Source organism: Grampus griseus (assembly GCF_964374135.1).
Source record: "Grampus griseus genome assembly, chromosome: 11".
Lineage (NCBI taxonomy): Eukaryota > Metazoa > Chordata > Mammalia > Artiodactyla > Delphinidae > Grampus > Grampus griseus.
This window is the reverse complement of record NC_139005.1, coordinates 14,491,526-14,504,123: the sequence shown is the minus strand read 5'-3', so window position 1 is coordinate 14,504,123 and position 12,598 is coordinate 14,491,526. Positions and strand designations below refer to the sequence as shown.

The following is a 12,598-nucleotide window of genomic DNA, read 5'->3' as shown; positions in this document are numbered from 1 at the left end:
TGTAACACAATGAATAATCAGTTAAGGTTTATGAAAATTAATTTGGTAGAACTTCAGAGAATAGATTGGAGATTTAAGAAAGAAAATAAAGGCAGGTCAGTTAGAAAACTTGATACATGAGAAGTGACAAGAATTAATGATAAGGTGACAAAGGGAATAAATAAGAAAAATGCAGGAACAGAAATAAAAAGATGCAATGACTAATTGGATTTTAGGAAATAGGAAAGAAGTTAAAGATGCCCGAAGTTTTGACCTTGAATTAATGGTAAGATAGTGCTTGTAAGAGCAGGAAAAAAAAAAAAAAGAAAGTAATTTTCTTGAAGGAGAGAGAGGTAGGAAAGAATAAAAAGTTAGTTCTGAAAATGTTGATTTTGACACTGTAAGGTAAAACTTGTAGGTAATATTGGAATGTAGAAATGAAGCACAAAGTCAAGTTGATTGGAGTCATCTGTATGATTATTTAGTAGATGTCTTTTCTTCATTTATAGAACATGGGTGGTCAGGGTTGGAGGGATGGTGGGAGGGAGTGTGGATCAAGGGGGAGCAGTGTCAAGACAGGACATCCTTGGAGGTCAAGTCACACCGGGAGATGTGTTTATGCAAAGCTGCTCTGGCAGAGTGTGGTCAAGGTTGTATCTTAGAATATAGTGCTTAGTGACAAGTTCAATAATAACATAAAAATAGAAAAATAATTAGCAAGTTTGGTAGCTAAGAGGGAAGAGAAAAAGATGCACATGCTATAAAAAAAAATACTGTTTTGAAGAGCTACTTAGTCATAGGTATGGCTAGTGAGTAGCCAGTACTGTTGTACCGGAATATTGTGATGAATATTGTGAAGAATAGGGTGGTTGCTGAAAACCTTGGTGAATGAGGGTGATCATGTAAAAAGAAGAGGACAGAGAACTTAGGTTTGGAGGATGCCTATGTTTGAGCATGGGGTACAGTGGAGGAGGAAAAATGAATCAGAGAAGGAGGATACTAAGATGCAGTTACAACTGAGGAAAGAAAAGTTTTTCAGGATAAAGAAATAGTCAAGTTCTCATGATGCTAACTGACGGAAGGTCATTGAAATGAACAATGATGATATTGAAAACTTTCGAGAATGGATTTTCAATATACTGTTGGACTGGAAGGCAGAAGGTGCAGAGTAAAGGCAGCATGATGTGGTGTAAAGGGCAGGAGTTCTGAAGTGTGACAGACCTGAATTGGAATCCTAGTTCTGTCACTTGCTAGCTGTATCAATTTGGCAAAATTACTTAGGAATACTCTTAGTTTCCTAAGCTGTAAAAAATAATTCCCAGTTGTATGATTCTTATAAGGATTCAATGAGGCAGGTGAAATTGCTTGGTAGAATGCCTAAAACATAAAAGACTCTTAATTAAATCCATTCCTTTAAGAAAATATTAAGTGGTAAGGAAGCAGAAAAAAATTAAGAATAGGATAATCTTTTGAAAAGTTTCATGGTGAAAGGACCTGAGAGATTCGTAGGGAAGATTTTTTTAGGATAATTGGAACTGAGTATGTTTGCTTATAGAGGAGAGGAACCAAGAGGGGATAACGAAAGTGAGGGGTCAAGCATAAAAAATAGCTGATGAATCAAGAGCCTGGATGACAGAAGATCAAGGATTTAGTCAGGTGCACAGGAAGAAGAATTAGTCTCAGAAAGGAACATACACTGCTTTGGTGACTATTTGGAGGGAGAAGACAATAAATATGTTTTTAAGTGCAGAGAAAAGAAGCTGTAGGAGCTCTTTTTGAAAGCATGTGTCTTCTTAGTAAAGAACAAAGTCATTTACTAAGTGAAAGAATGATGAAGTAGAGCTTGAGTAGAGCAGAAAAATTTGAAAGCATATCATGAAGAAGGCCACGGGAGTCAATAGAAAAGAATAAATTGATTGCTCATCAGGAATGAGAGATCAGTGACTGATGTGGAGTTGAGATAGATAGGTTTTGTAAGCAGACAGGATAGGGGGTCCCTGGGGAAAGAAAACCAGGTGTAGCTTTCTTGACATAAGAGAAGTCATATTTTGCCTAAGGCATTTCATGATCTAAGCCTGGCCACATGCTTGCCCTTGTCTCAGCAATTCATGATCTTAAGGGAACACAAGAATGCAGAAACAAGCGATTGTTATCAGACAAGAGAAGTAACAATCGCAAAGATAACTTGTTAGACACCCAGTTCTCTTTCAATGGTAAAGACTAGCCTAAAGCACAGTCTTGAGCTGTTTGCAGAATTTAAATCCCCCCTCAACCATCAGATCAACTGGAATCTAAGGGATGATGAGGTTGACCTTTTCTGATCCTCCTGGCATTACTTCAGTCAACTAAAGCTTGGACTCAGTGGACCTCTGCCCCAATTCTATGCTGAATTCTCCTCTGCTCAAGCCCCTTCATGAATATGCATGTACAATTAGCTTAAAACTTCCCAATTTTGCTGTCCAGGGAGACACTGCTTTGGGAAGGATCCCTGGTGTTCTCCTTAACTGCTGAAAGTAATGATAAATCCTTCCTTATCCAGATCTTTGGCTTGGTTGTGTCTATTGGCTTGATACCCACCAAGAGGCTAACCCAGTTTTCAGATAACAAAGGGTGTAGTTGGGTCTTGTGCACTGTGGTGAAGGTCCCAACAAAGAAAAAAGATTGAAGCCTGTTTTAGCTTCAAGGCACGCCTGAGGCTAAGGCACATCCCAGAACAGCCGGGACTCACCCTGACATAGGGGGACGTTGCAGGGTGTACACCCCTCCACGGATCTCTGAGCAGAACATGAGATGGTCATTTGACTAATGCTCTGGACTAGCACCCCAAAGGGAAGGGCAAAAAATCTTTGACAGAGGATCATGTAAAATTGACCCAAAATACTGTACATGACTTTTGGAGAACTTGATTTTCTTCAACTTGTTGGAGGAAACATCTCTCTCCATTTGGAGTGGGAAAAGAGCAAAGGTTTTCATCAGAGCAGGAGGCAGCCAATAGCAGCTTCAGAATGCAATCAACTGCCTTATAATGAAGAGTCCCAACCTCAGCCTTGGGAATCGGCAGAGGAATACATCGTTCCTAAAGAGGCAGCAAGTAGTTATGGTCTACAAAGTCTTAAGGCTAGTTAAGCCTACCATGCTTTATGTACCTAGTATCATGATTTACTTGTTCATTTGCTCATTAATTCACTGAGTACCTACCATATGACAGACAGTAATGGACTAGATACTTGGGATAGACGAGGTCCGGATTCTGATGGAGCTAACATTCCAGCTGGAAATAGGATTGGGGGAGAGAATACTGGAATATTAAAAAAATATCACACTGAGTCTTCAGAATCTCAAGGATTTTGTGTGTATGTGTGTATATGCCTGGGCACATAGTGCAGGTTTAAATGTAAGAGTGTGTGTGTGTGTGTGTGTGTGTGTGTGTGTGTGTGTGTGAGATAAAGGTTCCGAGAAAAGGTAGTAACTGTAGATTTTCCTGGCTATGCCAGCCTCCATATAAAGAAAGTAACTACCAAATAATATTGTTGTGGGAATGCTTTTAGGTATAGGGTAGCATAAGTTAGTGAAATACCTTTTTTACTCATTTTGTTTTAAGGTTTGTTGCCTATCAAAGAAAAAATTTGATATTCAATATTGTCAAGATTACTGTGGTGAGCTAAATACTTTTATGCTACCAACTGGATTATAAATTGTTAAATCTTTCTGGAAAGCAATTTGGCAATATGTATTAAGAGCATCAATATGTTCATCTGTTTTCAACATGTGATTATAGGGAATTTATCTTAAGGGAAATAATGTATAATGTGGGCAAAGCTTTATGCACAGAGATACTATAGCCTAATTAATAACAAAAATAAAATGCTAAAATTTTAAATTATGCATGAATAGAGAAATGGTTGTCTTGTTATTGTGTATGAATATCATGTAAATAATTAAAATTATGTGCTCAAGGGGTTTTAATGACATGGACAATATTTATGATATAGGAGGTTATACAAAAAGAACAGGATACAAATTTTTATATACTGTATATCCTTAGTATTTAAAACAATTCTATAAAATTGGGTGGAAGGAAATTGGCCAACATGCTTTATACTTTAAGCATTTTCTGTGATTTGCACATGTGACTTTTATATCCAGAAATACCAATAAATATTATTTTTAAAACCCTGTGTTAAAGTGGGTGTTAAATGCTTCTGTGATTGTTCCATAAAACATTAAGCCTTACTGTGGAATGATCTGGAAAATCAACACATATATAACCATAATATGAATTCAAATTTTTGCAAAATAATTTGTCAGATGGGTATATTTTAGGGCAATGAGAGCAATTCTCCTTGCTGTTTTTCTTTAGAAAGATTTTTCTTAATTTTTTAACATGACAGATGAAGGCCTGTCCTTGGTCTGTGCATGGTGAACCCAGTGAAGTAGTAGAAATGGCCTTTAATGGACAATAGGAAATGATTTCAGTTAATAGAAATAAAGGTGTGTTAGTTTAAGATTAGAACAATATACTTAAAATGTGGTCCTAGAGTCCCTTTCATTGGAATCATCACCAATAATTGTTTAAAATGTAGATTTTTCTGACCTATTAAATCAGAATCTGAGGATGGGTACTGACTGGAAAGTTATAGTTTTAATGATACACCTTAGGTAATCCTCCTGAGATTCTCTAAGATCTACAAGTTGAGGAAAAGAAGTTTGAGATTTAGACATTTTTGCCTAGGATCCTTAATAAACACTTGCTCCAATGTTTATTAAGTAAAATTAGACCTTTTTTCAATTGCATGGATCCAAACTATAAAGCACTTTGCTTCCCTGATAAGTTGGACTTGGGGGCTGGGGCCCATCTGCTGCTCGACTGCAATCTTATTAGAGAGGTTTAGATTTGGATTTCTCTGAGAGTAGACACAAGTGGTCAGTAACATTGCTGGGACTAGTGATAGGGGACATCTTGGCTAGAAAACAGCAGCCCACCTGTTCCAGTTCCTTTGGGGGTATCCTTTGGGTGAAGTGCTTGCCTAGGGCATTTAAGTCATTGCAGGGTAGAGTTCACAAGTCTCAAGGAAGCAGGCCTCCACAGAGAGCTGCAATACCCTAGAGGTTAAGAGTGTTAGAGTTAGTCACACCCACCACCTACTATGTGCCTGTGTGAATTAACCAACTCAGGTCTTAGATTCTTCTCATGTAAAATGGGGTTACTACTAGTAGCAGCCTAATGATGAGAAATTGTGTGTAAATCATCTAGCACAAGGTCCAGCATGAAATAAGCACTTATATATGCTTGTAGTGATGACTTCACAAGAGCTGGACTATATAAGCTTGGGAGTCAAGCTTTTCCAGTTGATTCTTCGAAGACCATGTTAGGTATCAGAAAAGCCTGGGGACTGGAGTAATTCCAGATTATTGTGTGTTTGGGGGGGATGGCTATGGATCCAATAGTCCTTCATATGAGCTAGATTTTTAATATCTGTTGGTTTCATGGAACATCCAACCTTAATGTTACTTATTGAAATCTACCCGCTCAGGGTTGGTGTAGGACTGAACTGAGTTAGGTGAAGTATCATTCGCAGAATGACTTTCATTTACATACCTTCTCCCGTTACAAAGGAAGTCAAAAGTCATTCCTGTACACACACACAAGCACACACACATACACAGCCTTAAGCCTGGCCACCTCTATTAATACTTCTGGGGTGCCACATTCTATAAAACCATTTTAGGTTCTAAAAGTGTTTCTGGCTTTATGGTGGTCCCTACCATTAAATACATTTCCATCATCATTTTCTTGACTTACTGGTAAATATTCCTTGAATAAAATGATTTGGTAGACTTGTCCCTAATTTAAACTTGCATCTGGAATTCCCTGGAGGTCCAGTGGTTAGGACTCTGCGCTTTCACTGCCAAAGGTTCAGGTTCAATCCCTGGTCGGTGAACCAAGTTCCCACAAGCTGTGTGATGTGACCAATTATCCCCCCCTGAAAAGAAACAAACAAAAAAACCCCCCAAAACTTGCATCTGCAAAGTGACAGGCATGTCTAGTGGCTTCTCAACTTTAGGCAAATAACCTCTGCCACCCTCCCCGCCCCCCTGAAACAAAGTAATCAGGTCAAGACAGTTACCATGAGCAAAAATCCTTTATCTAATCCAGTTGCCTAACACACTTCTTGAATAAACGACGTATCCTAATTTAGGATACATCACCAGATTCAAGTCAGAGAGTATCCTCTGCCAGTCCATATGAGTGCGGGTCACTGGAAGATCTCTTCGTAGAATTCTTCTTAGGGCTTCGTTTGATAACTCCTGTAATTCTTCTAAGACTGCAGCTTGAAATTTATTCTCTTGCTCTTCCACAAGCCTCGCGAAATTTAGAGCCAGTTGAGCTGGATTAACTACTTCCAAGCTTTCTTTCAGGTCCTTGGAGATTTCGACATGAAGGTTGACACATCTGAAGAAGTGAGCTTGCACAAAAATTCTCCCTGTTACCTGGGTTAGAAATGGATTGACTTGGAAAATCCATTTCGATTTCCAAAGGCCATTCCAGTAATCTCCCTTTTCGTAGCTGTGATCTTCAATGCAAGCAATCAAGAACTCTTTATTTTTCACCGTTTTTCTCAGCACATTGCAGTTCCCCGTTGGATAGTGGTCATTCACATACAGCTTTAAGGCGCACAGAACAACAGTCCTCAGGTACTCCGTTTCATTCAGAATGATGCCGTGACTTTGGATGTCTTTTAACTGGTTTTGAAGCAGGTCGAATTTGAAAGAAAGTTTGCTCTGGTGGTCAAAAAATCGGTAGTTACTCACTACGTTGTGGTGAGACAGGAGGACCGTATTCCCATTGATGGAGAGTGGGACATAATATTTTTGGCAGTGTTGATGGCCTGCACACTCACCTAGATGGTGCATGAGTTTTTCATCACGGATAAGCAGACAGAGATCATCAAAGACATTTACAAATTCCCCTGGAGGAGCCTGCATTAACAGTCTGAGAATTACTTTTTCTTTCTCTTTCTTACTCAGATCGCTAAGTGACATGTTTGGTTGTAGCAGAAGCAGAGCTTCTGAAATAAAGAGTGTTCAAAGATGAGAAAACATTCCATGGGACAACCTTCCCATCAAGGTGTTACACATTCAGCTTAAGATTACCATGTCTGACCATGAAAAAACAGGTTGTCTGGCAAGCTCTGAGTCTCCTGATGAAGTCATAAAGAAGCTTTCTCTATGAGGTATGGAACTTTCAGTGATATCACATTAGGTGTTCAGACCAGAAGAAAAACATGATAGTCACCTGACAGCATGGTGCGCAGCCAACCAGCTATAAGAATTTTGAAGATTTTAAGAACTTAGCCTCCAGAACAGCCTTCTTCAAAAGTGGTGTGTCTCTGTGTGCATTATATGTTGTCAGGGATCTAGAGAAGCAGCCCAGAGTTTCTAGAGAGTATCTGGCAACCCTTTGCACCTTTTGGGGACCACGATGGCATTGATGTATAATCAGGCCCTCAGAATAACTGTCCCCAACCCAGTGGAAGCACGCTATGCTGAAAGGTTTGAGGGGTTTAAACAAAACAGTAAAAATAAAATGAGGTACGATGGCAGTTCATGGGAAAATGCCAGACAGCAAGAGATGCCTCATTTATAAACATTGTGGGTTTGGAAATGGTCATAACGTAAGCAAGAAACCAGAAAGTTTTAAGGGCAGTGAAGTGAAGAGACCACATGTTACATATGGTTTCTGTGGGATTTAAGTGTTGAGCTAACTCCAAAGAACAAAGGCAACAAACCACTGTGTTTTCTGCTTTCTTTCTAGGAAAGGGGCAGTGGCATCAGTGGATGAGTTTCAAGAAATCCCTCTCCTGCAAAGGGGCAGAGTTAATTATATTTGGAACTTGTGGCAACTCATAATGGGGAGAAACTTCTAAGCGAGGAGAAACGGAACTACAGGTCATGAAAATATGGAGAACAAATATCCACTCAGAGTGCTTTCTGTTCCTCTTTCCTCTTTTGATTTATCCCCTTTCCTTGATTCTTTTCTCATTCTTTTTGAAGAGTCCTGAACTTAAGTTTCTCTCATTTAAGCAAAAACTGCTTCCTTCCCTTTCTGCCCTGAGCTTTTCTGAGTTTCCCTAGCTTCCTGTATCTTTTTCTTATAATAACATGAGCTTTGCCGTATTAAGTCATTGCCATTAGTTTGAAGGGTTTCCAATTAGTTCTAACAATCTGAAATTGAGTGTGTTGTTGAACAATTTTTACCAGTACCTTTCACGATTTTATAGACAGTCATGTTAATTCTTCTTAACCTTAGTTTTTCAATTTGAAGTGTCCTAATTTTTGTAGTTTCTCTGTAGATAATAAGCAAGCTTGATTATTTTTGTCTTCTCTTTCATACTAAATAGACACCATGACATTTTTTTTTACTCTTTTCTATGGTCCTTAAAATGTTGCTTTTTTGGGGCATGTGTGTAGCCTGACATTTGGCTAATGTAGTGGTAATAATCATATCAGACATGGTTTGAACTCATTTAATGCCCCCACCTTCTGGAAGTATTAATTTGACCACTTTTCAGATGAGGAAACTAATGCTGAGAGAGATCAAGTGTTGATGTTCAGTTGTCTCCCAAGTTCACGTCTTCAGAAGATAGACTGTATTTCCCAAGTAATAGCTTGATTTCTCAAATGTTAATTTTTATTGTTTTCCTGTAATTTTTATTGTGTTATACCCTTTCATACCTTTAGCACAGAGCAGTGCCTACTTAGTTTTTTAAAAATATTATTTATCATAAAATTGTTTTCTCATTTAAGCCTGTGATAGACTCTCCTCTGAAAATAAAAACGTTGATCTGAAGAGAGGTAAAATATTCTTTAGTCATTTTAAGTACTTAATGACTTTCTGTGAGAATTTCCTTAACTTCTTTTTTTTGGTGTCCTTTCGTACATGGTTTTTGTCCATGGTTCGGGATGACTTTAAATATGGAAAAATTACCCTAGAAAAAACTCTGAAATTACTTGAAAAATTAGATATTCGGTGCAATACTATTCACGTGAAGTATATTTTTAAGGTGAGATAATATCCGCCCTCTGAACACCCCACCCTAGGAAGGACTTAATCCAATATTGGAAAATGTCGATAACTACTTGGATGCTTTCTGAAGAAAATACATATGAAAGATTAGTCTCTTAAGAATTAAAGCAATTAATTATGCTAAATATATTTATAATCAAGACAAAGAGTTTAGGTAAGACGTAAAATGAGTTGTTGATAAAATTTGAAATCATGCCAGGTTATTAGTTCAGAACAATCTGCTGAGAATGCCGGAATGTTCACATCAGATTAGGACTGGTCATCTGATTAGATCAAATTATATAAATGATGAAATGGTAAGTGGATTGGATGTTAGTGATTTATAGAAGGAATGGGCAATCTTCAGAAAAATTGCATTTTTCTCACCTCAAAGCAGACAAGCCGTAAATTCTCTTTGTTTAAAGAAGAATTAGTAGGAAGGGAACCTGGATCAAGTCTGTCCCTAGAGGACAAAGGGAAAGCTCATGAAAAACAAAAGAAAAAACCAAGAGATAGCTGAGTTTTGCACTAGGAAGATGTCAGATTTCTTGGCGAGTCAGGCAAGAACACTAGACTGGCCAGCTCAGATAGTTAGGAAGATAGGCATCCTGAATATGATTTTGTTTCTTGAAAGTGAGTAGCCAGATAACACAATCTTGTTGAAATTGTTACCAACTAACACAAACCGGGAAGCTTGTGTTACCTTACCTGCGAGCTACTCAGTTAGCCTGATACAGTTTTAGGGATGTTGGCAGACGCAGGTTTCCAGTTCAGAGAAAGAAGACAGCTTGGCACTCACAAAAATAGCACCTGCCAGCGTATCGACATTTTGGTGCCATGTCTCCTAGCCCCGTTCCCAAAGTGTGATGTGAGGAGGCTCAGGTGACATGTGCGCGCGCGGTGGGTGGCATTACCTGAGAGGGACCTCAAGTTTAGAAAGCCAGAGCTTTTTTTATGGGCTGTAGGCCTGTCTGATCTTTGCCCTGGAGGCTGTCATTATCATTATTATCCTGGACAGTAAACAAACCTGCAGTTTTCCTCTGGAGGGAGATACTATCTCTTCATTACGTAAACCATCCTTGAAGAGCTAGTCCTGAAGAAAGGTGGTTGGTGCCTCTGCTTAGAAAATAAGCAGAAACACACAGCAGACCCTACAAGCATTTTTCTCAATAAGATTTAGCCCTCATGTTTACGAACCACAAAGAGGAGCTTCGAAAAAGAAAAGCTGTACTTCTCAGGAGACTGCACTAAAAGACAAAGAATTCAGAGCTGTTTCTATGAATCCAAGTAGCTTGTGCTGCAATAAGCTATCAGAATTTTAATCAATTCATGTCTAATACCACAAGTGAAGAACACAAGTTTCTGTGACAGACCTTTACACATAGAATTTTCCCTCGGTGGTATTGCCCGAAGGGAGAAGGAGCTATCTGCTTTCAGGTTTAATGAAATTCACATTCAACACAATATAGAGGTAGTAATATGCTAAATCTGTATCAAATGTGAAATATTGAAAATCTTATTTAGTGATTATCAAGTTGCTTTGAATTATCTGCAAGATAGAGATAGTTGTTTGAAATCCACTTGAGTAAAATGCATGCCATATTGAAAAGCGTCATGTAGAATGCTAAACAGTTATAACAAGTAAATAAGTAGCTCATTAACTGAAATTTATGATTATTTGGACATAGCAGGATTGAAGGTCTATTTTGTTTAGTAAAACCTTTTTAAAGTAGCTATGAAAACAATGTTAATTATAGAAATTAGAGGGGCAGAGTTTGCTTAGAATACTTCAAAAAACCCTTTAAAATGAACTCAAATACTTTAGAAGCATAAATTACATATAAACAAGGCTGATGATTATGATAAACCATTCTGTTCTATTAAAATAATTCCCCTGGGCCCTCTAATAGAAAATACTTTTTTGCCTTAGGCTAAGTTGCTGTGTATGCATTAAAATGTTGATTAAGTAATATGCTCAGGGAAAATGTATTGGCTAACAATTTTCTGGAAAGGTGAAGACCAAGTTTAAACATCTGACTCTTTTGCTTTAACTTTTGTTGCTAATCTTTCCACACTTCAGGGTACACATTTTAGCCAGAGCAAATAAAATGAATCATGATGAATCTTTGTTTTTGGTGGCCACACACACAAAAAATGCTCAGCTGTTGTCATTAGCAAGCTCAGTGGATGTGGAGATTGTTCAGTCTATTAGATTCTAGTTGTACTTGGCAAGCCAGAAATCTCTGAGCAAATGTCTTAACCTGCAGAACGGGGATACTAATATAGTTATTTTGCAGGATGGTTCTGAATATTAAATAAGATATCGTTTGTGAATGTACCTAGTACCAAGCTAGGCATAAAGTAGGCACTCGATAAATATTAGTTGAAGCTACTTGATGATCATTCAAAAAAATATAGAAAATTACAGTACATTCATTGATTTCCTAAGAAGCTGACATAAATTCTGACATGAATTTATTTTCTAAGGTGAAATTTTATTATAAAATTTGAATAAAGATCATGTAAATTTATGACACTGTCAAAATATTGTAAACTTCTTTTTACAAAATTAATTATTGAGTCATGGCTTGAGCAGCAGTTCTCTAAGTTTCTTTTTTATCCCTTTACTAAAATTTTTTTTGATTGCTTTATTATTATCTTTAATTTGTAGCATGTCAGCTATTTTTAGGAAATATTATGTGCCATTTCAATACATATTGCTAGTCTTAGATTACACTCTTGATTTTTGCTGAGTATGAAATAGTATCGTCTTCAATTTCAAGAATTTTTATTATTATAGGACTAACCTTAAGTTTTCAAATTCTCTAAGCAGTTAGCAACCATTATTAAATCTGCAGTATGTGCATGGCACTCTGTTAGAAACAGCGGATTGTAAAAAATAAACTGTATGTCTCTTTTAAGGAGAAAAGAAATACAGAAATTATTGTTTTAGAAGTAGATTATAATAAATTTCCTAGGTAATGCTAACAGGGAATCTGAGAAGACAGAGACTCTAACTTGGGCTTTTATAAAAGATTCCATGGTGGAGGTGGCATTCTTGCTGGACCTTGAGGAGTGAAAAGCAATATGTGTAGATCACATTGCTAGAAATGGTTGAAGAATCACAGGTAAGCAGCCATGACTTGAGTGTAGGATGCTCCAAGGGGAGTGGTGAGAAATAGCTGCAAGCGCAAGTTATGGCCAGATGATAAAAATCCTGACTGGTAGGCCGTGGAATTTGGACTTGCTTTTGTAGGCAGTGGGTAGCCATTGACATTTTTTGAGCAGGGAAATATTGCATATTTTAGGATAAATCTGCCAGCAGTATAGAATGGATTGGGAGTTAGAAGGCAGAGAGATGAGCTAGGATATTTCTCTGCTGCCTCTGCCCTACAAATCTGCAACTTGGGTCAGTTCAGGCACTTACATTTGTGTTTTGTTCCACCTCGAGTTTATGATTTCCTACCTTAGTTGGTTCTCCAGAGTCTAAGTTTATTTTTAATCTTAATTAAATAAATTACACCATATCCTCTTCTAAATGTTACAGTCTCT

The 12,598-nt window shown here is 37.7% G+C and overlaps 2 protein-coding genes across 2 annotated transcripts in view; one reads left to right on the top strand and one right to left on the bottom strand.

Moving 5' to 3' along the window:
• Positions 1-6,123: 6,123 nt before the first annotated feature.
• On the bottom strand, positions 6,124-7,023 carry CAPZA3 (capping actin protein of muscle Z-line subunit alpha 3; the record flags this gene model as incomplete). The annotated part of the gene is made up of 1 exon (XM_082666521.1): positions 6,124-7,023. One exon carries the CDS (start codon positions 7,021-7,023, stop codon positions 6,124-6,126), a length of 900 nt encoding a protein of 299 aa, XP_082522647.1.
• Positions 7,024-8,933: 1,910 nt separating this feature from the next.
• PLCZ1 (phospholipase C zeta 1) overlaps positions 8,934-12,598 on the top strand; it is a gene marked incomplete at both ends in the record, with an annotated part of 41,588 nt that continues 37,923 nt past the window's right edge. Inside the window, one exon of the mRNA XM_082666329.1 lies at positions 8,934-9,044. Within this exon, the coding sequence (XP_082522455.1) occupies positions 8,934-9,044 (111 nt within the window). The remainder of the gene's footprint in view (positions 9,045-12,598) is intronic.